The sequence below is a fragment of the Medicago sativa genome, chromosome 2 (genome assembly GCF_051527215.1).
Source record: "Medicago sativa cultivar Bolivia chromosome 2, Bolivia_mono, whole genome shotgun sequence".
NCBI lineage: Eukaryota > Viridiplantae > Streptophyta > Magnoliopsida > Fabales > Fabaceae > Medicago > Medicago sativa.
In genome coordinates this window covers 80,873,857-80,900,479 of record NC_140750.1, presented here as the reverse complement: position 1 = coordinate 80,900,479, position 26,623 = coordinate 80,873,857, and the positions used below count along the sequence as shown (strand labels likewise).

The 26,623-nt window shown below is 31.6% G+C and overlaps 4 protein-coding genes and 1 pseudogene across 6 annotated transcripts; 2 read left to right on the top strand and 3 right to left on the bottom strand.

The window, feature by feature from the left end:
• Positions 1–1,989: 1,989 nt before the first annotated feature.
• Positions 1,990–7,895, bottom strand: LOC146951353 (uncharacterized). 3 transcript variants are annotated; one of them, XM_085747316.1, is made up of 5 exons: positions 7,196–7,895; positions 6,990–7,061; positions 4,055–4,136; positions 2,427–2,646; positions 1,990–2,328 (listed from the first exon to the last, which is right to left on the bottom strand). In XM_085747316.1, the coding sequence occupies exons 1-5, from the start codon at positions 7,730–7,732 to the stop codon at positions 2,190–2,192; spliced, it is 1,050 nt and encodes a 349-aa protein (XP_085603442.1). In that variant the 5' UTR covers positions 7,733–7,895; the 3' UTR covers positions 1,990–2,189. The 3 variants fall into 3 exon arrangements, with proteins under 3 accessions (XP_085603442.1, XP_085603443.1, XP_085603444.1); XM_085747317.1 differs by having other exon boundaries at positions 1,990–2,322; XM_085747318.1 differs by lacking the exon at positions 1,990–2,328 and having other exon boundaries at positions 2,423–2,646.
• A 1,869-nt stretch (positions 7,896–9,764) lies between these two features.
• LOC146951352 (U1 spliceosomal RNA) lies at positions 9,765–9,910 on the top strand (annotated as a pseudogene).
• A 1,798-nt stretch (positions 9,911–11,708) lies between these two features.
• On the bottom strand, positions 11,709–15,404 carry LOC146951351 (long chain acyl-CoA synthetase 1-like). The gene is made up of 8 exons (XM_085747315.1): positions 15,187–15,404; positions 14,463–14,522; positions 14,083–14,139; positions 13,925–13,973; positions 13,762–13,838; positions 13,507–13,601; positions 12,360–12,445; positions 11,709–12,031 (listed from the first exon to the last, which is right to left on the bottom strand). The coding sequence occupies exons 2-6, from the start codon at positions 14,514–14,516 to the stop codon at positions 13,596–13,598; spliced, it is 243 nt and encodes an 80-aa protein (XP_085603441.1). The 5' UTR covers positions 14,517–14,522; positions 15,187–15,404; the 3' UTR covers positions 11,709–12,031; positions 12,360–12,445; positions 13,507–13,595.
• A 2,603-nt stretch (positions 15,405–18,007) lies between these two features.
• On the top strand, positions 18,008–20,078 carry LOC146951350 (ras-related protein RHN1-like). The gene is made up of 7 exons (XM_085747314.1): positions 18,008–18,172; positions 18,497–18,574; positions 18,675–18,842; positions 18,912–18,960; positions 19,143–19,216; positions 19,437–19,530; positions 19,742–20,078. The coding sequence occupies exons 1-7, from the start codon at positions 18,023–18,025 to the stop codon at positions 19,840–19,842; spliced, it is 714 nt and encodes a 237-aa protein (XP_085603440.1). The 5' UTR covers positions 18,008–18,022; the 3' UTR covers positions 19,843–20,078.
• Positions 20,079–20,447: 369 nt separating this feature from the next.
• LOC146951349 (protein ALTERED PHOSPHATE STARVATION RESPONSE 1-like) lies at positions 20,448–24,598 on the bottom strand. Its single transcript, XM_085747313.1, has 4 exons — positions 23,258–24,598; positions 22,291–22,466; positions 21,729–21,952; positions 20,448–21,404 (listed from the first exon to the last, which is right to left on the bottom strand). Exons 1-4 carry the CDS (start codon positions 24,381–24,383, stop codon positions 20,609–20,611), a joined length of 2,322 nt encoding a protein of 773 aa, XP_085603439.1. The 5' UTR covers positions 24,384–24,598; the 3' UTR covers positions 20,448–20,608.
• Positions 24,599–26,623: the final 2,025 nt, after the last annotated feature.

The window sequence follows — 26,623 nt, the reverse complement described above, 5'->3', positions numbered from 1 at the left end:
TAAAAAGCATTTAATTTACTGTGATGATATATAGCAATCAAAATTCCACTATCACATTGAGTGTGTGGTTCAAATGGTATAGAGGTTGGGGATTAGAATAAATGTAAATATTTAAAGTATGATTCTGTTTCCACAATGTTAGAAATTACTATGTTTATCCTGGTGCACCTAATTAGAATATTAGATGTAGCTGCAAATTGAGCTATTAGCGTAGTGAATTAAGGGAGCATGCAAAGAATGTTACGTCTCTAATTTGAACCTCTTATCTATTGGTGTACAGATTATGATATATATTTTTTGTGTGGTTAAATGAGTATGGTGCCAAAATATACACACTAAGTGCGAATAAGTGAAAAATTGTAGTTTGAACCCATGTTCTATCATCTCAAATGTAAATTTAGTGCAGTCAGCAACTGAATTGTACTTATGAGATGAAAATGACAAGATTTATTATAATATATCAAACAGAAAATTAAGTATGCGGTCTTTTAAGGTTGACTCTTATTTTGGATTGGTCAATTAAGTTCGTCTCGAATTGATCCTTTATACTATGTTTCATTTGCACACGTAGTCTTTAAGTTATGCTCTTCTTACACTGTTGTTCTTTATGTTATAGTTCGTGACCGTGTGAACTACAATTTTTTTTGTTTCACACATAGAGATGAATGATTCAAGTGTCCATTTATTACGCTTCAAACTAGAGATCGATTACTCGTAGTTTTGGATTCATAAATTTGAGCCATTGCTCTTGAATGGAGACATTTATCTAAAAAATTAGGTACTATGGTTCAAAGGTTTTCATATTTTGAAATTCAAATTAAAAGAAGAAGTGAACGGGGAGAGGAAATGGACGAATATGAAATGTTTATGTGAAATATTTTAATATTAAAATTTCACATGCAAATTTTTTTAATAAAATTTGTTAAAATGACTTACGGTGAAAGTAAAACATAACATCAATGAAACTCAAATACTTGATACGATACGGTATCGATATGTTGATACGAGACAATTTTAAAATTTAAGATATGATACGACCATGATAATTTAATAAAAAAATTAAATTTATACTAAGGATTAAAACTCAAAATACAAACTATCTAGTAAAACTCAAAGGAAAAAAAACATGCACAAAACCTAGACCTAAAAAAACATAGAACAACAAGAGAATATCATGATTTAGTCAATTACATATATCCTAAAAATAATAGAAACATCACTTATTCCGCGCGTATTGGTTTTCCACCGCCATATCCCTCGTGTATCACCGATGTATCTAAAACGTAACAGACTTTTGTTTTTTAAAAAAATAAAATTTAATCGTCGATTACTCTTCCGGAATGTATCGGATCGTATCAGGTAGATGTCAAGACAGAATACATATCAGATGTCGGTACGTCATCTATTTTGAAGTATATGAGCTTTGCAACATAACATAAACAACTAATTTGAGTAAGACAAAACCTGAACAATCCAACAAAAAAAAAGGTCTAACTTAGAGGACCGCAAACATAATTTTGTCTATATTAAAATAGAAGTCAATTCTATGATGCACAAGTGAGACAAATATTCCTCTAAGAAAAGCAAGACAAATATTATATCTAACACACCATTGGATCGATAAATTTCATCATTAAATCAAATGATATATGGTGTGACTTATTGATTCAATGATAAAAAGACACTTGTGTGGTGCAAGATCATTTTGCGTGTGCTTAGTGGTGATGATATTTGGAAAGCAATGGTGATGAAAAAATTGCACTGTTTAGTTGGGTTTTGTGTGTGCAAGATCATTGATTGGAAATGAATGCATGAGCTAATATGTGTTGATATCTCAGTTTTTGTGACAAAGGAAGTTAAGCAAAATCCCCACAAAATTTTATACTTATGTGCAAAATATACTTCTTGAAATTGACAATAAAAATTCACGTTGGTTCTAAATAAAAAAACTTCAACACATGCAATAATAACTCATAAACACAATCATAGTAATAATGCTTAAGTTTGTAAACATATTTCATCACCATAACAAGTCATCCAAAAACATCATCAAGAAAAGTCATCCAAAATACATCATCGAATATAACATGTCACACTTTAATAAAATTATCCAAAATGCAATCAACAAAAAAAAAAAGCTCTTCACATAGTTGTATTCAACAACATTGTTCCAACTCCATTGAAATATACTAAGGATTTTGAGGTCGCGTTCCTGAAGTAGTTCCTGGATCAGACTCTGGGACGGGGACTCCGATCGGAGGTGGTCTTGAAGATGGTGTTGGTTGAAAGTAGATAGGTGGTGATGCTCTCAAGGTTCCTTGTCTTAAGCTAAAAAAATCATGTCAAATAACATAGTGGTCAGTACAGGCGATACCAAATAAAAATAAATGTCGAGGCTAATACAGTAACTTGAGAGGTAAAATTACTTTGAGCCACTTGATCTTTCAGCTAGAATTGCATTGTATTCCTCTCTAACACTGTTATATTTCTCGCTTAAGGCATTGAAACTTCCCATTTTGTCCCTTGTGCCCCCTTTCTTTTCCAAACGCTGCTTTGTGGATTCAATTTGTCTCTTCAGCTCTTCAATTTTGGAAAGTTTTTCATCATGCTCTTTTTGTAACACTTCCAGCTCTGACAACTTTGGTTCTGATCAAATTTATAAATGTAGTTACATATTTTGTCAACAGATACAAAACATTCCCTAGTAGTAATCGGTTATATAATAATAATCACAGTCACATGTATAGTAAATGGTTAAAATTAAGGTGAACACTCGGTTAATTTAGATTTTTGTTGGAAACAAAATAAGCCCACTGCACTAGCAAGGTGAAAAGAGAAATCAAAGCACTTGAAATTTTGTTGTCAAGATGATAAAGTTCTCAAGTAAAGTACCAATCAATGTTGCATGAAAGATTTTAAAATTTACTTGATTTGCATTATGTTTATATCTTAAATATTAGCAAATCAAATTCTTTGTTTTAATCCAATATTTCACACAAGGATATACGTATTCAACAAATTAATGTTAGAGCTCAATGATAAAATTTCTCAATATATGCATGCGAGTGTGTTTGCTATCGCTTGAACTCTTTCAAGTGTTTCTCAATATGCATTGCATAGATATCATATGAAAAAGACTTAATGTGCAAAAGGTCCTGCAAATGGTGATCATTTTGATTTTAGTTATTGTAAGAAGTTTTTCTTTTAATTTACCCTTGCAATTTCAAAATATTTTGAATTTGGTCCTTCATGGAAAAAATTGACAACGTTGACATAATTTGATGACATGACTTACGTGACTAGGCTAATCTCATGTCAACTAATCATTCCCCAATATTAATCACAAATTAAACACTTTGTTATTTTTAATCATTTTTTTCAAAAAAGTAAAATCATTGGGTTAATGAAATTGGGGATTTAGGGTAAAGAGGAATGAAGAATATGACCCTAAATAATAATTTCTAAGACCGAAATCATACAAATGCCCATAAAACTCAGATCTTTCGAAGAATTCTTGATGTTGTCTGAATTTCGATTCATTGTTTCAGATCTTGTAGATTTGTTTTGGGGATGAAAAAAATTTAAATAAAGTTGAAGAAGATTCTTGATTTTTTTTGGGTTCAAGATCAAGAATAAGCATGAATTATTCTTGATCTGGAATCCAAAAAGAATCACAAGTCAGTATATTATATCAACGTTTTCAAATAAAAAAATTGCTTGAATAACCAATTTAAAAAAAAAAACTCACATCAACGTTTTCAAATGAAAAATTGGATGAGTTGAGTGACCAAATTAAAAGTACTTTCAAATTGTAAGATTAAATCGAGAGAAATTGTTCTTACGCAGACTAAAATCAAAGTGATTCATATTTGTAGGGATTTCTTGCATAACTAACCCTATTTTTTTTTCAAAGAGAATGGAATTATTTGAATCAAAATTATATCATTGATTATAGATGTATTAGCATAATTTGTGTGTATTGATCGATTAAAAAGAATATTGATTTCATCAAAAAATAATAAGAAGACAATGGTAAAGGTGCAAAACAACGTACCACCATTGCATTGAGAGAGCTCACGCCATAATTCTTCATCAGAATTATATTCCATTCTTGAAATGGCTGCTTGCTTAGATCCCTAATAAAATGAAAAGAAAAAAATAAAATAATCAGATATCTCGCCATCGACTCTATAGTGGGTGTCTACTATAGTGTGCCACACATAACCTAATTTAACAACAACAAAGGGAATAAAAACGAGTGCCACACCGTGTCGCACCCTAGATCGAGATGAAAAAGAGAAAGAAAGAAAGAAAAAAAAGGCTCTGAATGAAAGAACGTACCTCCGATGGATTGAAAATAGAGTTACTCATTATGTTTTTTTAGATGAGAGTTACTCACTCTTTGAAAAATAATAAAATTCTCACCAACAATTAAAAATCGTTTTTTTTTTTTGACAAGAACAATTAAAAATCGTTGTCAATCATATATTTCAAATATAAACTATTATTTTCATATATTTTAACATAATCGGTTATTTTCATTCTCAATTTAAACTCGTTGTCAATCCACCCCATTTATGCTCACATACCCTCCTTTATTTCAACTTAAACTCCTTCAAATATCTTCTTATTTTTTTTTCCCCACAATTTATAAGTTTAATCATAATTTTGATATTCACTAACTTATGAAACTTCTTAACACTCTAAACCTCTCCAAAACAAAACTTTTTTTAACGAAATTTAATTTTTAACACAATCCTACCATCTATCTATGAAGCATGTGACTTGTAAAATAGTAAAACACTCGTATCAGGTACGTACGGTACTTGTCTGAGTTTCCTCATCATTTGACGAGTAAATTTTTTTCCTTCGTCATATATTAAGATTTCCTTATTATTTGTTGCAAGAATTTTTTTTTACTTTCTCATATATTAAGATAATAATATTGTATTATGTGTATTTGAGTTTCTTTATTTTTTGCGTGGATCGAAATATCTTCTACACTCAACTACAATTATTCTAATCAAACATATCATCCAAATACTCTTGGGTATTCGAGTTTCTTTGTTGTTCTAACCAAACATTTTTTCGTTTTTACTTTCAAAAATATTTTCTTATAAATAGTTATTAAATAATGTAAGAGTTTGTTAATCTCTCTTCATACTCACAACTTATTTTAATCTGCCTGTGTATACTTGTGTAAATTCAAGCAATTCTCCAATTCGATCTTATAAAAATTGTGATGTCAAATTAGTCCTCTAAATTCAAGCATTTCTTATATTTTTTTCTTTCACTATATTAGTCGATCACAATATAAAATTGTCAAGGCATTCATCTACATAAAAGAAAATGAAAAAAATGAGAGAGATGGATATATGATGAGTAGTTCTTTTGTAAAACCGCCTTAATGAGATGAAGTTGGTTGCATTGACTTTTAGTAATATAATCTCATTATTATTTTGACAAAAAAAGAAAGAGGTTAAGTCACCATCTCTCATTCTCTATATTACATTTTTTTTCTTCATATTTCTATATATTTTTTCACAAAGATATTTAGATAACTCAAAGTTAAAAAAATGCAAATCCCAAATTTTTAGTTTGAATGCAATAATGATATAAACAGGGACCTAACTGATAGTAAGTATGCACAGTCAGAGACCTAAGAATAAGTTGGTGTATAATGGAAGATTGATTTTGAACAAAAGAGAGAATTAAATGACATTTAGAAATTTATGATTTAGAGATTTGAATTTCAGTCTGGGGATATTAATTTTTGGTTTAGGGACCAAAGTGACAAAGTGACAATTTTCTACTTTCACTTTAGTTCATGTGACACATCATATGTCATGTATAACTTGTGTCACATCATCAGTTAACAAAATTATTTAACGCCAGAGACTAAAGTGATAACGAAAGTGCAGAGTCAGTGACTAATTTATATTTAATCGTCAGAGACTTTTGTGACAGTGAGCTGCAAAGTTATGGACTAAAGTGACAATTTGCTTTTGATGCAATATACGTTTAAAATAGGGGCCACCAACCCAACATTGGGATGATATCCGTGAAATAATAACCAATTATGTTAAAACTTAAAGCGTTGATTAAACTACTCTTAAGGATTTATCAACATAATTTACATAACTTAATCTTTATCGATGTTCCAATTATGATTATAAATCATATATATGCAATTTTGATCCAAGCATTGGGGTACCAAGTACCAACTATTTAAATGGGTGGTAGTGGTACATATATATATATACAACGGGTCTAACATTTTCTGATCATTCTTCACTGGTGGCTCTTCTTTTCATCACATCACTGAAGTAAAATCATAAAAAAAAAAAAAAATCAGGTACATAATTTTTTTTTTCGACAGAAAAATCAGGTACATTATTTAAATAAGCTCATTTACTAACAAAATAATTCTTTTAAAGTGTTATTGCTTGAAGAATCAACAAATGAGACTGTGATAAATATCGACCCGAACACATACACATGCAAAATCAAATCATAAAATTGTATTATGTTGTGTTTGTTTTTACACAAGATACCCACCAAACATACGTTTTTTTCAACTCTTCAAATTGGAGCTTCTCAATGTCACTTTGGTTTGTGCATTGGAACACAAAATTTATAACTCTAATTCCCAAACCAAACATTAGCTTAGTCTTATTGTCTATCATATTTTTTTTATCAACAGTATAATAATTTTAAACTTATATCTTTCCTTCCGGAAAGAGACCAAGTAAATAAAAATTCGTTTCGAATGTAATTAAATAAAACATGACCAATAATTCTTTTAGTCAATGTTAAAACTTGTACTCCAAACTATGTGTCTTCAAGTGAAACCCATTAACAAATAAACCTTACCACTTGGTTTATAATTTTACACTCAATTCATTAAAGTAAATCCTCATTTTAATTAAAGAAGCAAATTTCAAACAAATTGTATCACAATCAAACTCTAAACACTAATTAATTTTTACCTCATGAAGACAGTGTTGACGGATAATTGTCTGATTTATCGTACTCACCAAAACCGCACATGATAGTTTAGCCTATTATTGGGAAAATTATCATAAATTAGCACCATAAACTATAACCTAACTCAAATTATTAAAAAATAATAATTGAGAAGCACTAAAAAGCAACATATGATTATGAAGAACTTGGAAGTAAGAAAATGATTTACCTTAATGGGAAAGTAAAAGAATAGAATCCCCATTTTGCCCCTAACTTGACTAACCGTATCAAAGGGTATCATACCCTTAGCAAGGTCCTCCAACAACAACACTATCTCAGGTAACACACCAATACCACTGAATTCTGCATCAGCATCCACAAATGAAGATCCCATAGCCCTCACGTGCCCATTCTTCGAAGTCACGTGCCCAAGTGGTTTCCCTCTATAAGATACCGCCACGTCAACAGCACCAAAGTCCATGGAATAAACGTCAACATTTTCCACTCTCAACGTGAAGAGCATGGAGATATCTACGGTGATATGCGGCACACGATGTACCTTAATCTTCTTCAGCTTCAACCGTACGATCTTGAGGTATGGATCTGACGGATAGAAAATATACATGGTGGTGAATAAGAGTAAGAGGCTCAACGTGCATGTAACTCGAAAACGGTTTGAAAAAACAACGTGAGTTTGATCTGTACGAGGTTGGCATGGCCATAGGAGATGTGTGTAAGTGTAACATGTTTCTTTTGAGATTTTCATGGTTTTTCTTTAGGAGCTTTTTAAGGTTTTGGATAATGATTGCATTGCATTTTATCTACAACAATCTGAACACTGAAATTTGAATTTGATGATTGATTATTGGTTTGGTGTAGGAAATTGTGGTGGTGTTTCCTAATTTGTACGTGTCTATGTTTGATTTGTCTTTTCTTTCTTGTTCTTTGGGTTCAATTGTTCTTAAGTTAAGTCATCAACTTTGCTTGTGTTTTAAGTACAGGTTAAATGTCTTTTTTCACCTTTCAATTTTTTTTTAAACAAAAATTGATGATAAGGGTTATTATCATAAATTAAATCGATATTTGCTCAAATATTTGTCTTTTCTTTTGAAATAAAAAAATAATAATCAAAGTCCAAAAAGAAAATCACGTTTGGACGTTGGGTCAAAACAGGGTCGTTCCAATGAAATAGAAGGCTCGGCTCTCTTTTTAAAATAGGCCCTAGTAAAATAAAAACGTAATTTTTTTTGTGTGTAGCTAAGCTTCATTAAAAAATCAGAATCAGAAGAACTTTTAAACATGAAACAAAACAAAATAAAATTAAGTGAAAGAGAGGTGAAATTTACCTAACAATATCGTTTGGAATGTCACTCATACGTCGTGTGATAGAGGAAAACAAATGGTTTATGCGAAAAAGAAATGGTTGTTGTGATTCTTTCAATGAAATAGCTTTTTAAATTGACTGATTATGTGATTATACAAATTGATGGTGGTTTGATAGCATCAAATTTAAGTAGAACTAGAGTCTAGAAAAAACTCATACGTGTACCGAATAAAGAAAAAGAAGTAACATGTAATTTTTTAATTTAAGTGGGGGGGGTATTATACTTAATTTTTTTTAGGCCCATAGTTTTTAGAGGCCCGGCTTGGTTGAACTTCTTGCGCTCTCGAAGGTCTGGCCCTGGGTCAAAATACCAACACAATTAACAAACAATAAAAAGATTAATGAGTATTGTTTTTTCCACCCTATAAGTTTTCCAGCCGCTTTACTTTTTTTCTTTCCAAAACACCTTTTGTTTGGATTATGTAACCCGAACATAATTTTGGCTTATATAATCTGAAATTTTGTATTTTCCATTTTTTCAGAACATCAATGATTAATCTTATGTCCATCTATATAATCTGTGGTACAAGATGATTGAGGGGGAATGAGAGAAAGATGGAGGGGGAAGGACATTGGGGGTAAGGTTTGTTCATTTCTACGATGAATGAGACTTTGATGATTAACCTTACATCCAGACATATCAACCTTACACCTAGAATAAATGTGCAAATTTGTAGAGTGGCACCATGTCCATTGACTATTCATACAATCCCTAAAATACTAGAGTAACATTTTTGCATGAAAGCATAACGGTGGAAACACATTATAGAAGAAATGAGAATGTGAGATGATGGAATGAGAATTTGTGGGTACTTATAGGCGGAATTTGTGAAGAATGAGTGCATAGAGTGTAATGATCCATAAGGGTAAAAAACGTGCTAGTGCTAGATTTAGCTATGGTTCATATCTTTTGCTCTGATACCATGCAGAAATATGTGGTATTTTTTATTGTATTGAAACTGATACAAGTCAAGTATATATAGTATACAAGGACTCAGTGGCGTATCCAGGACATTGAACCAGGGGTGCAAACATTTTCGTCTTATAAAATGTTGATTTTTTATTCTCATAAAAAAGTTTGGACATGTCAATGTTTCATTCATGTCAATGTTACCAATTAAATTTATTCTTTTTTGTACGAATTATTTGACTTATTCTAATATTTACCAATTAAAATTTGAATGAGTAGTATTATCAATAATAGATACATATTGTTCATAAGCATAATCGTTAACGATTAGCGAGAAAAACAAGACAAAAATGAAGAAAACATAATAGATGTGATGTGATGAGGAAAAAGTAAGAAAAAAACCTAAATAAATTACTAATAAAGTAATACAATATATATTACATTTGTACAAATATAACTTAGACGTTTCATTAGCCCAGCAGTGGAAACATGAAGTAAGCATGATCACTTACCTGAATGGGTTAATGGGTGATCAAGAAGGCCCATGGCCTAGGCAAGTGACCTTCATTGGGTGCTAGTCTAAGGTCTACCTAAATGGTGGAACTACATTATAATTTGTTCCAGTGGGGTTTGCGTTCGCGCAGCCCCTCCTAAAAAAAAGTAAGCATGATAAGTACATGAGTTCGTATCATTATGATACTCTCTGACACAATGGATGGTGGCCCTTCTTAGCACGAGTTATCCAAGCAACAAGATCATCGCCGGTGAAGGACGACAACTCCACATTCTTCGCAGAGCCGGAACTCTTTAAGGGACGAACGAACCGAGACACCACTATTTTGGGAAACTTCCTTGGACACAAAAGTGCAGTGGATCTCAGCGATTAAAGAATCATTCAATCCATCAAGGGTGGATTCCAAGCGATCCAAACAGTAGCCTAAAGCAAAGCTAACTTCCTCCTTCCCCTCACTCATACACGGGGAATCTACTACTATCTACCAGCTCACCACTCACACGTTTCCCACACTATTTTTCTTCTTTTTTCTAGTGTAAGCCCTATACTCTTTGGACTTCTCGTTATTAAATCCCACCAACACATCACCCTCAAAAGTATCCAGCTCAATTAAACTCCTATCAACAGTCAATGGTGACTCAATTAAACTCCTATCATCAGTCAATGGTCACAACGTCATGTTGACTAACAGAAGAGACAAATTGGCAGACGATTAACAACTTTACGTGGTTTTTGCATTTTCTCTAATTTCAAAGAGTATTTGTAAGAATTTACAATTTCTAAGGTTGACTATATTTACTCATTTGATAACTAGAGTTGAGATATTTCAAGTAAATACAATGGAGATATCAAGTAAATATATAAGTAACTTGTAAAAAAAGAAGTAAATATATAAGTAAGATAAACCACTACAAGAAATTTAGACATATGTGTTATGTGTCTTTCAATGGATGTAATTGATAGCATCTAAAAATAACAGACTTTCAAAAGGTTTGGTCTAGTGAATTATGATAGAGCATGTATTTGGCATCTTCACTACTACAGAAATGAGTTTTTACATCAGTTGAAAAGCACTTTTCGCATCAGGTGGCAACTGATGTAAAGTGATATGATGTGGTATGTTCACATGTTTTTACATCAGGTACGAACTGATGTGAAATCTTTTTTTCCACATCAGGCCTTTATTGCACTGACGTGGTACGCTCTCTTTAAAATTTAACAGCAGGGTTTTCACATCAGTTTTATGGTAGACACTGAAGTTAAACATGTATACTTCACATCAGTCCTTTTACTCACTGATGTGAAATCCAAAAAAAATTTAAAAAAAAATGCTTTTTTTTTTAAAACTGCTTACCAGATCAGCATTAGACCTCTTTCCTTTTATATTAAAAATAAGAAAAAAAAATTATGGATATTTTTATGCTACATCAATATTTTTATATAAAAAAGTACATGCATATATAAATACAATCAAAGAAGTTGTATTATAGTAATATCAACGTAAAGCTATAATATCTTTGGCCATAATATATATTTATCAAATTATATATATACCCCAATCAAGCATAGCCACAGCAGAATTACATAATTACAACTTAACCAAACATTTTTATTCCCAAATTCATATAAAATCAATAACAAGGGAACAAAATATCTAGTTCTAGCTATTATGGATCAAAATTATACAACTCAGTCAACTAAAATAAGTTTCATTTAAAGTAAACTTAATAGTATGATCTAGGAGAGTAAACCTTAATGAGGTTTCTGTTGAAGCAGAGGTCCATATCAGATAAAATAAAACATCCATACGGATATTTTTATGCTACATCAATATTTTTTATATAAAAAAGTACATGCATATATAAATACAATCAAAGAAGTTGTATTATAGTAATATCAACGTAAAGCTATAATATCTTTGGCCATAATATATATTTATCAAATTATATATATACCCCAATCAAGCATAGCCACAGCAGAATTACATAATTACAACTTAACCAAACATTTTTATTCCCAAATTCATATAAAATCAATAACAAGGGAACAAAATATCTAGTTCTAGCTATTATGGATCAAAATTATACAACTCAGTCAACTAAAATAAGTTTCATTTAAAGTAAACTTAATAGTATGATCTAGGAGAGTAAACCTTAATGAGGTTTCTGTTGAAGCAGAGGTCCATATCAGATAAAATAAAACATCCATACACCAGAATTTCTTTGAAAGCCATTGCTTTGATCAACTAATACACAACCTGAATCAAAACCCAAAAAATTAAAACACTAAAAAAAAGGGTGATTGATAATAAATCAACAAAATTCGATATGTCGGTGATGTTAATGAAACAATTTGATAATGAATGAAGAACTCTCACGCTACACCACAAAACAGGAAAAGTTCTAGAGGGTGATTGATGATTTGTGTGATAGTTTAAAACTTAGATAATTATGCCAGTATCAAAATATCAAATGCACAACCACAAGGCAGCCATAGTTTAAAACTTTGATAATTATGCCAATATCAAAATATCAAATGCAACAAATAGTATACTCAATAAACACAAGTTTAAAGTCAATACATACAATGGTGTGGCCACCAGACAAAGCAACAATGTCCTGGTCACTAAGTCCCATAGCTTTGCCAAACACATCCCTCAAATGGTTAGAACCTGTAAAAATCAAGAATCAATTAATGAGCCAAACAACTACAATCAATTGTAGGCAATAATTCACATCACAATTGCACATAACAAAGGAGAAGAATAAAAAACATTTCAAACAAAGAGGATTTGGATGTGATGAACCTTCTCATTTATGCAATTTTTCAAATTTACATGACACTGACACATTCATCAATTTTCCAATGAATTAATAAGACCACAAATATAAATGAACTTCAGTAAACATACACCGATAACTGATAAGTGGCCATAATAGCCACACACCTTATGAGTGGGATAAAGCTGCTTGAGATGATTGAATATTAGTTCTTTACATGCTTATCTATTTCAGTGACCAAATAAACATGTGGAACATTACAAAGATATAACAGTATGAAAAGAGCATTAATATTATATTCATTATAAGCTGTGACAACTGATAATGATGATGGACGTATTTTATCCAATTACATGCTAAGAAGTAAGTAACTTTGCAAGAACAGAGAACAAATAACTACCTCAAACTACACTATATGGTTATATAAATCTCACATTAGGCTTACAAGCATTGATGTGCAAACAAACTTATTTGAGTAACTTATTTCAGCTTATCAAAAGGCATAAGCACTTATGAGACTGTTTGGGAGAACACTAGCAACCATTCAGTTAACAAACCAACCATTCGGTTAACAAAAACAAACAAAATATAAGGAATCAATTGAAAAGTGAAAACACTACCAAACAGTTTATAGCACATAAGTGATCAGATATAAACTACGGGCCTGTTTGGAGTAACTTTTTAAATTTTATCTACTAACATAAGCACTTGTGAGAATATTTCGGAATCAGGAGAGTTTATGAAAACAACTTCTAGCAATTTCCATATTTTATGAACTGAACTTAGAGAAATCTCAATTTTAGACAATTCATTTTCCCCTATACCACTCCTTTCAGGTTGGATTATTTTATTTTTCAATTTTCCCAAATTGCTAATATAAAAAGAAGTTGAAACATTAACCATTCCATAAATTAAATGATAGTAGTAAGTTCCTTAAATAACATACACCTACCTTTTGTACGAATTCATTCCATGTATATGGTTTAATTCCAGCGTTTGTGGCCTCATCTTTTTCTTCCTCAGTTAATGAAGTGAAGCCCACTATGGCTGCAAGTGTAGCAACATACAACAACCATACTTAGATAAATACATAAATGCCTTCAATTGTTAGCTGGAGCATATCAATATTGAAATTGAAACTAGTAAATTACCTCTTTAATAAATATTTGTATCAAGGAAAAATAAAGTAATCTTTATGCTTAATTACCTCTTTATCCTTCTTATCTTGAACAGAAACATAATCTATTTCTGCATGATCTATGATAGAATTTATAGCACCAGACCCTGCATCAAAAGCACTTAATCAGGAAAAATGTGAACCATAAGTTAAAGAGAAGAAATTTCAATTGTTGTAAGAACTAAGAACTTACCAAGTGTGTCATAGAGAGGCACACAAATGAAGTTTTGTGCAGAACAAGCCTATGCCAATATTATAAACAACATGATTATGAATTTTGATGACATTTATAAAAGAAACAATTAATAGAGAAATGTTTAAGAAAGCAATGATTTAATAGAAGTGACAAACCTCCATTGAGATAATCCATTGTTGACAGTTAGATCCATAAATTCCAATTTTTGAACCCTATATAAGACCATCAATAATAGACATTGAGAAGATTTCATTGGAAGAGAAACTACTTATTATCTACTATAATGTAAATAGACATGGAGTCACAATTTAGTGAGGCAACCACATTGGAAGAGAAACTACTTATTATCTACTTATGGCATGGCATTAGTAAAGTAAGATGCCTCCCCTGCCTGCAATGATATATGATGCACAAAAGTCGTTTGTACAGCCCTAGCATGTTCACTACTAGTATGAAGACATCTTTGAGCCCAAAAAGCATAGCTTCAAATCCACACAAAACAAGCACTGCCTCATAACTCATAATTAATAAATACCTGTGAGCTCTGCACTTCTGATTTGAATTTGGACAGGTTGGACTCTTGAATCATTTCAGTCTAAAAAAAGAAACAAAATAGCTCATATTAGTCCGGATTATAAATCAAAATCGACCACAGTATTTGGTAACACAAACGGAAAATGTACAACGCACAGAATCACATCAAAATGGAACAAGTGACTTGACCACCAATTTAGTACCTAAACTCGTACAAGTTGAGTAATTTGATCTCTAAAATTAACAGACTTCCAAATTGAATCAATAAATTCAAAAATTCTTGATCAAACTAGTCATTTTTTAAAGATCCGTGAATTTAGTTCCTAAATTGCCTGAAGAAGCTAATATAATCGATGGTTTTCAGTTTCACAAATCACTTAAAACTTTATTAAATTTTCACATCACTTAGAAACTTCATTAAATTCAAAGATAAATCATCTAACTGCTACAATTTCACGTTTTTGCTCAAATAATCTAAAATAAACAGAGCTTATTCATTTTCGCTCAAATATGGTTTCACTTGAAATACTAAAAACAACAACATAACCACATACTAAAAACGAAAACGAGATCTATGAAATACTAATAACGAAAACGAGATCTATGAAATATTAAAAACCAAAACGATTTGAGCAAGTGAAACCAAAACTATTTAAACTATTTGAAGTTCGAATTCGTGTTCGACTGAAAATACTAAAAACGAAAACGAAATTTTCAATACTAACCGATCTGTGAAACGAGGGCCAGTGAGAGAGAAATCGAGTGTGAGATGTGATAGGCGAAAATGATTTGCCCAGAGGGAAAACAAATCTGAGAAACGAATCTAAGAAGAAGGTTACTGATTTTTTTCTTCTTCCACCGATATGTGTTGTGAGAGATGAGAGACTAGGGTTTTGTGAGAGGGAGAACGAATCTGAGAAGGAAAAGGGTGAAAAATTGGTTTTCCCCTCTAGTGATTTTCTCCACTGATGTGAAAAATATTAGTCAAAGAATTCAATAAATTTGCAAAAATGCCACCGCGTGTTTTTCCCCTCATTTCAATTATCAACTGATGTAAATGTTATATGTTACTAGGAATTCCCCTCATGTACTTATATCAACTGATGTAAAAACTCACATTGTGTATCTTTCCCTTCAGATATTTTTCGTGCTGATGTGAAAACTAAACACCCTATGATGTTAAATGTATATTTTGTAGTAGTGCTTGTAGGCTCACAAGTCTCTACTAATCTCTTTTAGTTTTTATTTTATATTTTTTTTAGGGATGTAATTTCATTTGCAAGTCCTAAAAAAAGTTAAATTTTAGCAAAAGAGAAGTAAATTTATTATATATTAAAAAAATTATTATATTATCAACAATATATACAATGAGATATCAAAAGTTAACAATATATACAATGAGATATCAAAAGTTAACAAATTCGAAAATAGGATGATCAAAATTGCATTTAAGCAAAAAATAATATATGCACTTTTATTTTAGAAGAAACAACTTTTAAATGTACTCCAGAATCTAGATTATTGAAATGACTAAATGAGTAATATCTACGGTCATTTAGAGAAAAAAAACATCACACTACCAAAAAAAAAAAAACTACCAAATTAAAGAAGAAAAAAAACATCGAAGAACAAAAAATATATTTCTATAATTAATTATTGATTATTTAGCCCCTTGTATAGTATATTTCTAGGTCCATCCCGAGTGTATATATTACAAAAGAACATACATATTATGTGATACACTGATACTCATGAGAAATATATATTTTATTGATAGTCATGATAATAATACACAAATTTTTTTACATTTCTTTTAGGGGACAAATTTCGTTACATAACTGAATTTATGCAACATAAGAAAATAATCATATCTACTGCATCTTATACATTTCTTTTGAGGGATACTGCATCTTATCTTATACATGTAAAGCAAGTCAAATGTGCATAGGTAATTCATACTTTTTTGTCAAGTTCTAGTGGTTAGATTTACTCACATTATGTGTGGAGAAGTGGGGAATCCGGGATTCGAACCCCGGCTCCTGCACAAGTTATCCCTGGTAGCTACCAACTGAGCTACACTTACTGGACAATTCATACAAATTTAATAAGGCTATTACAAAAAAAAATTTGGATAGATTTACACACATTATGTGTGGAAAAGTGGGGAATCCGGGGTTCGAACCCCGACCCCTATACAAGTTATCCCTGGTACCTACCAACTGAGCTACACTTACTGGACAATTCATACAAATTTAATAAGGCTATTACAAATAGATTATCAAGTTTGCATATTAAGTTTATAACTTCGATGATAAAATCCTCAAAACAACAAAAACTTCGATGATAATATATTATTAACAAAATTATAAAATTATAAATTATAAATTAATGCAAACTTATATATAAACTTTAAAATTTTAAAGAGACACATTGAACAAAAACGTATTCATTGTTAATAACTTTAGAACTTATATATAAACCTTAATAACCGACATAAACTTAAAATTTTAATTATGTTTTTGTTAACAACTTTTAAATTTGATGATTATTATTCAAGTTTTTACTAATATTATTTCAAAAAAAAAAATTCACATGGATGTTGAAGGAGTGAAAAATACCATATGAAAACTCAAACACATAAATAGAGATTTCAGGTTTGAACTTGAGTGATTACGAAAAATATTTAGTCTAATAATTTCGACATTGCTTGTTAAGTTAGACCTTACGGACATCACTGAAAATTGATTTAGTAGGCTCCTATTTAGAGGCATAACCATCAACTTCGAAGGGACTTGGAATACCGGCCTGCTATTAGATTAGTTCAAATGGAGTCTCGGCTCCGTCCGGAACAACCAAGGAGAATTGAGTGAAATGAATGTGAATGGTTTAGTTAAAGTTAAATCAAATTCATTTTTGAATCTTGATGAATTATGAGTAAATTATATTAGGACAATTTTCATTTACACAGACTAGTTAACAATATTTTCAGATGAGAGTAAAATTGTTAGAAGTTCTATATTGAGTAGACAAACATGTTCAATATACTCCTTTAAACAAGGAGACTCTCTCACTTAATCGACTAGTTTTTTTGGGTCGGACACTCTTCATGTGCTTAAGTCATAATATAAATCAATTGCATGTTTGATTGTGCGTTGGATTAGCTAGTTCCTACAAGATCAATGTATATAGATTACTTATATTACTCATCAATGGAAAAAAAAAGTTCAATTGAAATAGATCGCTGTTAATCAAGTAGCATTTTGAAAAGGCCACATACATGGTTCAAGATACCAAACCAAGTTTGGATTTTTTTGGAACTTTCTTTCTTCAATTAGCTATGAGACTCTAGAGTCATAGTCATAGAATGCATGAGTGAAATTTTGAAGCCTTTTTTTCCTTTTATGTTCAGAAGTATAGCAACATATTAACTTGCAATTTATTTGCACTACCAAATCCAATCAATATTGCTTGTTTGCTAGAATGCTCTATACATTTGACTAACTACCAGTCAAAGCTAGAAAAAACTACTAGTCTCTTACCTTATTTTCTACCAAATTCCCAATGATAAATGCAACTAGTAGTTTCTTTGATCTACACAGTAAGTACTCTCTTTCATTTTACAAATTTCATCATTTTCTGCAACTTCTACAAAATATTTTGCAACTTATTAGTATGTCAAGACCGGGGAATAAGATCATTCAAGCCAAGCTGGTAGGTATGTCTTACCTTATTGCTAAATTTTGTTTTTGTTTTCAGATACCTGTAAACTTTTTTTTATGAATCTGTAATTGATCTTCCTCTATCAAATTTATAGGTATTATTATGTTAAAAAATCCTGCCTATGTTTAGCTTTTCTATGCATAGCCGGTTCCAAGCCCGTGTAAAAGGCAAGGGTTGTGTCACGCTTGGGCAGCAAACGAAAAACTTTGTCCAATCTCCGTAACATGATTATGTTAGAAATTTATCTAAAAATGTGTTTATTAGGATCTTAGTTACAGATTTATATAAAATTTATATACAAGGCTCTTCTTGTAGGTACTTCTTGGAGACATGGGAACAGGAAAGACTAGTTTAGCATTAAGATTTGTTAAAGGCCAGTTCTTTCAGAATCAGGTTTACTTCCATTTCATATCATTAAATGAAAGCTACTTTCTTCATTCATATTAGTATTAACAGAGTTTAGTAACCTTGATATTGATTAATCTACACATAGGAACCAACCATAGGAGCTGCTTTTTTCACACAAATATTATCATTATCTGAAGCTACTGTGAAGTTTGACATATGGGACACAGCAGGACAAGAAAGATATCATAGTTTGGCTCCTATGTACTACCGCGGTGCCGCAGCAGCAATTGTTGTTTATGACATCTCTAGCATTGTAAGTATTCATTTTGTTATATTCGAAAATGATCAACAATGTTGTTTATGATCCAAATTTCTATTTCAGGACACATTTGTTCGAGCGAAAAAATGGGTTCAGGAATTGCAAAGACACGGTAATACCTCAAACACAGGAAATTTAAAACTGTGATAGCAACATGTGTTGGTCTTAGTAAAAGGGGACCAGATGTCTATAGTATGCATGTGCATTAGTAACATGTTTTGTATCTATCTTTTATCAGTGTTCTTTGAAAAGCTTATTTCTATTTGAGTATAACCATATAACCATATGTTGTAGGAAGTCAGAAGTTGGTGATGGCATTGGTAGCAAACAAATGTGACTTAGAGCCAAAGAGAGAGGTTGAAACTGAGGTTGTGTTTAAATCTTCTTCACACACTTCTCCCTTGTTGTTTCCAAACAAATATGTATCGGTATCAATGTCCTATGTTTTTTACATTAGTGGTGCCGACATGTTTGGGTCAGATGTTCATATCGGAATCTGCGGTTCAAATTATATAGTAGCATTGCAACAGATCCCTCTTCCCTTCTATTTTTCCTTGTAAGTTGTTTGAGTAAATTAAACTAATGCAGGACGGAGAGCAATTTGCTCAAGAGAATGGAATGTTCTACATGGAAACATCTGCTAAGACTGCTGAGAACATCAACGAGCTTTTCTATGAAATGGGTATGTGGCTTATGTGCTGAATCTCCACTTTAGCCTATTCAATTATTCTCCTCTAACGGTCAGGTTCGGTATGGACTATTGAGTAAAATTATATCGGAAAATTTACGAACCAGATTTCAGTAGTATTTTGCTATTTGACCCTAGAAGTTGAAGTTAGTGTAAGAAAACAACGGATCTGTGTTAAGTGGTTGTTTCTATCTGTTAAATGCAGGAAGGAGACTAGCAAGAGCTTTTCCATCAAAGCCTACAGGAATAACTTTAAGAAATGAAATACCAGGTGGTGGGAGAAAGTTTTTTTGTTGCTCAACGTGATATTCCCATGTAATCATCATCAGTCACAGAAAAGTTCCCTTAACTACCTTGTAATAATACATTGACCTCTAAATAACTACAACGTTTCCCTTTCTATTCTACTTCTGATCTGGAGTCTTGTTCACAGTTTTCTTTTTCCCTTTTCTTTTGGCTCTGATATTTTTCCTTCAAATTGTGTGTCTCCTTTCTTTGTATATAGATTCACACGTAATGAAATGTAAGTGGATTAATTTTCAGTACATCGTATTTTTAGCGAAGGTTTTTACCTCCCTGGCAATTAGCAAATTCAATAAATACAGCAAATGATTTTTCCTTTCAAACTCAATGATGGGAATATCTTCTCGCGTGAAGATTTGACATGAGAAAAAAAAAAAAATACTTGAGGAGGGGGATGATCAATTTCTCGAGTAATAATTAGCACAACGGTTAATATAAATCACATTTTTTCAATCAACCAGTATGCACATTGTTCAAATGGGTTCAGTAGGTCTACCTTCATTACAAATGTGATAACGAAGGTCAAAAGCACAACACGGCGTATGATAACATGGAAAACATGAACAAACAATAAGGGCATCGATTCATTCAACTTTCATGCTCTGCAATTTCATAAAAATTAAAATATAGTTTATTTATCATTACCATACCTAATCTTCAGGGCTCATCCACAAATCAAGAGATTTCAAGAGTAATATCATTTAACATATATCCAAGAAAAAAATAATTTACCCACAAAAAATAAGCATAATAAAATACCCAAAGCACCTCATGATGAGTTCTGGCTCAGATGCTGCGATATCGAACTTAATTCCATGTACATTTTAGAACATTCAAGAGAAAAATCACACATAGCCCTGAAGAGCTCTGGCATGCGATTTTTGAGACTTCCCAAAGTTTTTTGCCTTACTTGGAGGCATTGCTTTTCATATTCTGCTTCCTCATGTTCTAACCTCTTTCTCACTTGTTCAACCAAAAACTGCTTCTCTGTAACAATTTCATCAGGAGCATTGGCATCTTCAGCCTCTGGATCAACTTCTTCTGGCATTTTCCTTTGCATATACTTGTGATACCAATCCTCAAATTGCCTGGTTTTGCGGGAAAGTTCCTTTCGACTTTCCTCACATTTCCTCTTTAAAATCATCTCATCTTCTTGTTGATTGAAAATAGTATCTATCACAGCAGCAAAGTTTCCTATAGCTGTCCTAGCAAGCTCATCGGGAAGTTTCTCTAGACGATCATGCCATGCATGGAGAAGACCTTGTACAGGCGGACTTCTAACTCTTGGAGGTGAAGAAACTTTCTCCTTTAAACTGCTCTCAATAGGGATAAGATTTAATTTTAACCAATTACTTAGGGACTTTATGTATCCCTTTTGATTGTTGACTAGCATCTCAAATTGTAAATGCCACTGTTGAACAACGACCAATAACTGATAAGTTCGCTCATGATGATGTTCACTTGTCTGCTTAGGAGATTGGGAAGGGTCCAACGATCTCAGCAATGTCACAGTCTCCGATTGCTTCTCATGTTCAGATAACATTTTTTTCCACATAGAGGCCATCCTGCAGTCAAAAGAAAAAACCTATCAAAATTAGCAGAGAAGCTTGTACTGTATGGATATATGATTGTGCATTCATCCAGATCTGGACTCAAGTATTAATGGTGTTGCGAGATAAACAGCTTCCCTACAAGAATCATGCAACTTACTTTCACTTAAATAGAGTTTAAACAAGTATCCCATGAGGGAAACATTACTATAAACTTGAATGAAGAAACATTTGAAAAATATGAGGAAAAAGTTAAAAAATAACACACATTTAAGGCTACAACTACAAGACTACTAGACATGGGTAATTATAAATACTAATTTATAAATTATAACTTACTCTTCAACAAGCTTAACAAGTCTTGGATACAATTGTTCATCGCGTAATCGGTTAATCTCTGAGACTGTCGAATCCAATGATTGCATATCTACAATATATCTTGTATGCAATTGACTGACAGCTGCTTTGGCTTTCTCCAATGCTTCAGAATTATTACCTCTTTTTTTCAGCCTGTTTAGTGAGGCAACTTTTCTTTGGTAATCAAATTTCATTAGTTCACCAGCCTACAACATTATATGAAGTGGAAAAATTCAGAAAAGATCAAGAAAAGATACACACAAACACACACATGGCTGCATGTTTAGCAAAAAAATCAAGCGAAGATAGAGCAGTAGGAAAATGACTGGCAGACAGAGAAAATAGAAACTAAACTTAGCAGATTTATACATTTATGTTGACATATAAAGAAGCATGACTTCATAAGAAAGTTAAAAGCCAACTTGATTATACAAAACTCCTACCATGGCATGGCCACGACTCTGTAAGAAAATTGTGAAAATTTAAAGAGAAAAAAACAACGAGCGAAATTCATATTACTTAACATTTGGCTCAGTCAACTTACCTTAACTTCATCATAAAGTTTCTTTTCCCAAGCTAGCAACTTGTCCAAGATGGTAGCATGAGTTTCATGCTCATCTGAGTCAAAATCATCCTTCCCGTCATCCAAATTAGGTATTCCTTTGAAGGATCGATTCCAAGTAATAACTCGCATGACCCTTGCGGAGTGATCAATGTGTCCTTCAATAAGAAAAAAAACAAACCATAAATATTATTTAATATGAAACCTATACCAAAAAACCAAAAAATAACTTGTGTTACTATGAGGGGTCAACTACATAAACTAAGTGACACAGAAAGTCAGAAACCCCATTTCATAAATCATGTCTAATGAAAAATCATTTAAATCTAAATAGTTCTTTATGGATGTTTCTAATACTCCCTCCGTCCCGGAATAACTGACCTATTTTCTAAAAAAAAGTGTCCCAAAATAACTGACTCATTTCAATTTTCAATACAATTTTCATCATTCCCAATACAATATAACACTAAATAATACTACTTTTATCATTCCCAATACAATATATTTCACTTTCCCCTTTATTTATACACTTTTCTTAATCTGTGTGAAAAACCAAAGTAGGTCAATTAAACCGGGACGGAGGGAGTAGTTCCTTTGCTTTTAACTCTAGAACTATCCTCTATTTTATCCACCCTAATAACTAGTGCCTGCTCATGTCTTCTCTTTGTATGACATAACCAAACAAGGCAACATTCAATGAAGTCTAGCCACTCTTGTGAAAAGGCAAAATACATAGAACAGACACACAGATTGATTCTTTTTGAATAAACTAGCTAGACATACAGTAAAATCTATTTAAGTTATCAACACCATTCCCCTAAATCTGTCTTAAAATTAGCAGTTAAAATTAGAAGTTCATCATCAAACAATTATGCAGTGAGAAACAATTCAAAAGCAAACAATTTTCAAAATTTCCAGAGTCTCTATCTAGTGCAACCCAGTAGAGTACCTCTATTATCAGCAAAATTGGAGTGATAGTGCAACCTTGTAGCCTCAAGCATCTTTGAAACCTCATGAGCACTCTCAGAAGCCTTAAGAAAATGATCATCAAGATCAGTAAATATCTGAACCAAATTAACACTATTATTATGTTTCACAATCCTCTTTGCCTCCATCGAAGGAGGCGTAACCGGCATCTGCTTCATCTTCAACCCCGATGGCAACGGCGACTCCATCACTTCCTCAGCCTCAGGGATATGCTCAGGCTCACGAATATGCCCAGGAATCTCAACACCAACACCCATTCGAGCTGTAACAGGCTCTTCCACAATACCAACCCTACTAGGCATTGCAGTATGCTGCATTCTATTGAATGTAACTCCTCCTCCTCCATGTTGGCCTTCTTCATTCAAGCTTGTTCCTGCAATATCCTCCATTGATGGAAAAAAATACTCCCAAGCAGCCGAATTATGTTGCGGATTCGGATTGGACATAGTATGATGATGATGATGACTTTGATTGTTATTACCAATATGATCACTACTAATCGGTGGTTGCTTCACTAAAGGCGGTGGCATAGGTGGTGGAGCTTCAATTTCTTCATCCTCTAATCTTCTATTACTATTCACACCTCCACCAGCACCAACACCAACACCAACACCAACAGCAACGTTTCTATTAGTTCTTCTTTTCCTCAAAGAGCCTTCGTTTTCTAGTTCTTCATCATCATCATCATCTTCTTCCTCTAGAATGGGATTGGGCATGGGCCTAGGATCGGGCTTATTGATCTTGATTTCAGGCATGGAAGCAGCACGTTGAAGAGTAGGAGAGAATTCAGGAAGTGGTGGTGGAGGAAGAGGGATGTCGAAGGGTTTTTGTGGTGGTACTAGTACTGGTATGTAGGAATTATCAGCGATGGTGGTGCTGATGCCGGTGGTGGTTGATTGAGGATTGGCGACTTCGCCGTGAGAAAAGTCACCTAAGGCGGCGCCGGTGTTTTTGAGGGAGGTTGAGTAGGCGGAGTGAGCGGCGGCGAAAGCATTACGAGATGAAACAGCTTCTTTCATGTAACGCTTTCGTTCTTTGCATCGGAGAATTGATTCTTCGTTCTCGATCTTCGATTGATTACAACCCATTGAGTTTGATTTATTTGATTTACTCAATTTCTTCTTTGAATTAGTGAATAGTGAGTGGGTTTGGAGAAAAAAACTATGATGGTAGTGTTTCAAGTAATAATAATTTTTTGGTATGATGGATGATTTTGGGAAAAATACAATAGAAAAGTTGAATTGCAGAGAAAGAGAAAAAGTAAGATGAAGAAAACCAAAGACAAAGACAAGAGTTTCTGTTCACTGAGAAATTTTCTTTTTCTCTTTTTTATTATTTCTCTTTTACTACTGGTACAGTAGTTATACTTGGTACACCATGAATGATGAATCGATGATGATAATTACTTGGGATTAGCGAATAGAATAGTGATGCATGGTTAATATTTGTTTTTTTTTTTGAAGAGATGGTTAATAATTGTTAATTAACCGGGATTTGGAAATATCATGCTCCAAAATAGTTAAAAATAAGTTTGATTGAGTTCATAAATAAATACATATTCCTGTCATGCTTTTGTGTCTAATTTTTGTATCATGTCGTTCACATGTGTTTTAAAATCGTTCAGTATCAGTGCCTAGATATACTTTTATTTTTTATAAATCTAAATCTTTTCCACTGAATATTTTTCTCCTGCTATGTTTAAAACTAAACGTGATTTGTTGTTTTTTAGATTATACAGTGTTGCCATTCATTCATATTTTAACAATTTTTAAATTATTTTGCTGAAATTTTTAAAATTAGTGCATATATTTTGAAAATACAAATATTGATAATTTTTTGACAAAATATTTTATTTAATGCTTTTATATATATATATATATATATATATATATATATATATATATATATTTAATGTAATATTAAAATTAAGGAAATGTTAACAATTGTCCTTGAAGCCCTTTAACACTTTAAAATAGTAAGTTTTTATAAAAAAATTGTAAATTCTATGTATTGAAATTAAAATAGTTTACCTTTTTAAATGAATATATTTTCTTAAATTGAGATGGTTAAAGAGTGGTCCGGTGCTCCAAAGGGACGTTAGCAATACCATTAAAATTACTCCCTCCGTTCATAATACTTGACACAGTTGACCTTATTACGTATGCCAATGCATAATTTTGAGCTTAAATATCTTGAATAATATATTAGAAAAAATTATGAAAATTTGATATTTTGAAAATACTCATCGAGACAAATCTAACGACATCTTATATGATAGGCTTAATTACATTTTTAGCCCCCTAAGTTTCTCAAAGTTGTGATTTTGGCCCCCTAAAAAAACAACTCTTTCCGGGCCCTCTAAGTTTACTTTATTTTGGTTCCTTAGCCCAATTTTGACCCAGTCAACGCTGAAGTGGAAGCATTTTTATATTTTTTAATATTTTTTATTTTGTAATTAAAAAAATAAAAGATAAGTAATTTTTCTATTTTTAATTAAAAAAACTTTTTTTAATATATTTTTTATTTTGTAATAAAAAACAAAAATAAAAATTGTAATTAAATTTTTTTATTTGTAAAAAAAAATTTAAAAAAATTTATTTGTAATTAAAAAAATTGTTTTTCATTACAAAAATAAAAAAATTAATTTTTGTTTTGTTTTTATAATTACAAAAAATAAATTTTTTTGTTTTTTTAAATTAAAAAAAGGGTTAATTATGTTTAAGGTCCCTATAAATAGGCGTGTTTCTAACATTAGTCCCTACTTAAATTTTATTAAATTTTTGGTCCCTAACGTTTTTGTCTGTCAGAGTATTTGGTTCCTGCCGTCAATTTTTGCTGATTGGGCTAACGGTGATGAACACGTGGGCGCCACTTGGATGCCACTTAGACTCATTGGAATGACATGGCATGCCACATGTAAATATTTTTTTTATAAAAACTAATAAGTAGAAAAAATCATTAAATAAAAATTAATTGATTATTTAAATAAATCAATTGAAAAAAATTCATATTTTTGAATAAAGTTTTGCAGAAAAATTTATAATATTATAAGAATCTCTCCCAAAAAATTTTAGAATTTTTTAACAAAACATGAATTTAATATGAATTTTTATATTTTTGATGGTTAAAAATTCATATTAAATTTATGTTTTGTTAAAAAATTCTAATTTTTTTGGGGAAATATTTTTACAATATTCTACACATTTCTGCACAATTTCATTAAAAAAAATACTAAAATTAACTTAAAAATAGGGACCAAAAGTAGTAATTGAAAATTTTATAGGGACTAAAAGTTAAAGGAAAATTTTAGAGGGACTAAAACGAAAAG

Excerpts from the sequence above, each read along its gene's own strand:
- LOC146951351 (XM_085747315.1), bottom strand. The coding sequence starts at position 14,516 with ATGATTCAAGAGTCCAACCTGTCCAAATTCAAATCAGAAGTGCAGAGC. Across the intron at positions 14,140-14,462 it reads CAGAAGTGCAGAGCTCACAG|GGTTCAAAAATTGGAATTTA; the intron begins GTATTTATTAAT and ends GGTCTTATATAG. Across the intron at positions 13,839-13,924 it reads GCCTCTCTATGACACACTTG|GGTCTGGTGCTATAAATTCT; the intron begins GTAAGTTCTTAG and ends CTTTTGATGCAG.
- LOC146951349 (XM_085747313.1), bottom strand. The coding sequence starts at position 24,383 with ATGGGTTGTAATCAATCGAAGATCGAGAACGAAGAATCAATTCTCCGA. Across the intron at positions 21,953-22,290 it reads AACTTTATGATGAAGTTAAG|GCTGGTGAACTAATGAAATT; the intron begins GTAAGTTGACTG and ends ATAATGTTGTAG. Across the intron at positions 21,405-21,728 it reads CTTGTTAAGCTTGTTGAAGA|GATGGCCTCTATGTGGAAAA; the intron begins GTAAGTTATAAT and ends TTTTGACTGCAG.
- LOC146951350 (XM_085747314.1), top strand. The coding sequence starts at position 18,023 with ATGATAAATGCAACTAGTAGTTTCTTTGATCTACACAGTAAGTACTCT. Across the intron at positions 18,843-18,911 it reads TTTATGACATCTCTAGCATT|GACACATTTGTTCGAGCGAA; the intron begins GTAAGTATTCAT and ends TTTCTATTTCAG. Across the intron at positions 19,217-19,436 it reads AGAGAGAGGTTGAAACTGAG|GACGGAGAGCAATTTGCTCA; the intron begins GTTGTGTTTAAA and ends AAACTAATGCAG.
- LOC146951353 (XM_085747316.1), bottom strand. The coding sequence starts at position 7,732 with ATGAAAATCTCAAAAGAAACATGTTACACTTACACACATCTCCTATGG. Across the intron at positions 7,062-7,195 it reads TCTTTTACTTTCCCATTAAG|GCTAAACTATCATGTGCGGT; the intron begins GTAAATCATTTT and ends TCCCAATAATAG. Across the intron at positions 4,137-6,989 it reads GTCAACACTGTCTTCATGAG|GGATCTAAGCAAGCAGCCAT; the intron begins GTAAAAATTAAT and ends TCATTTTATTAG.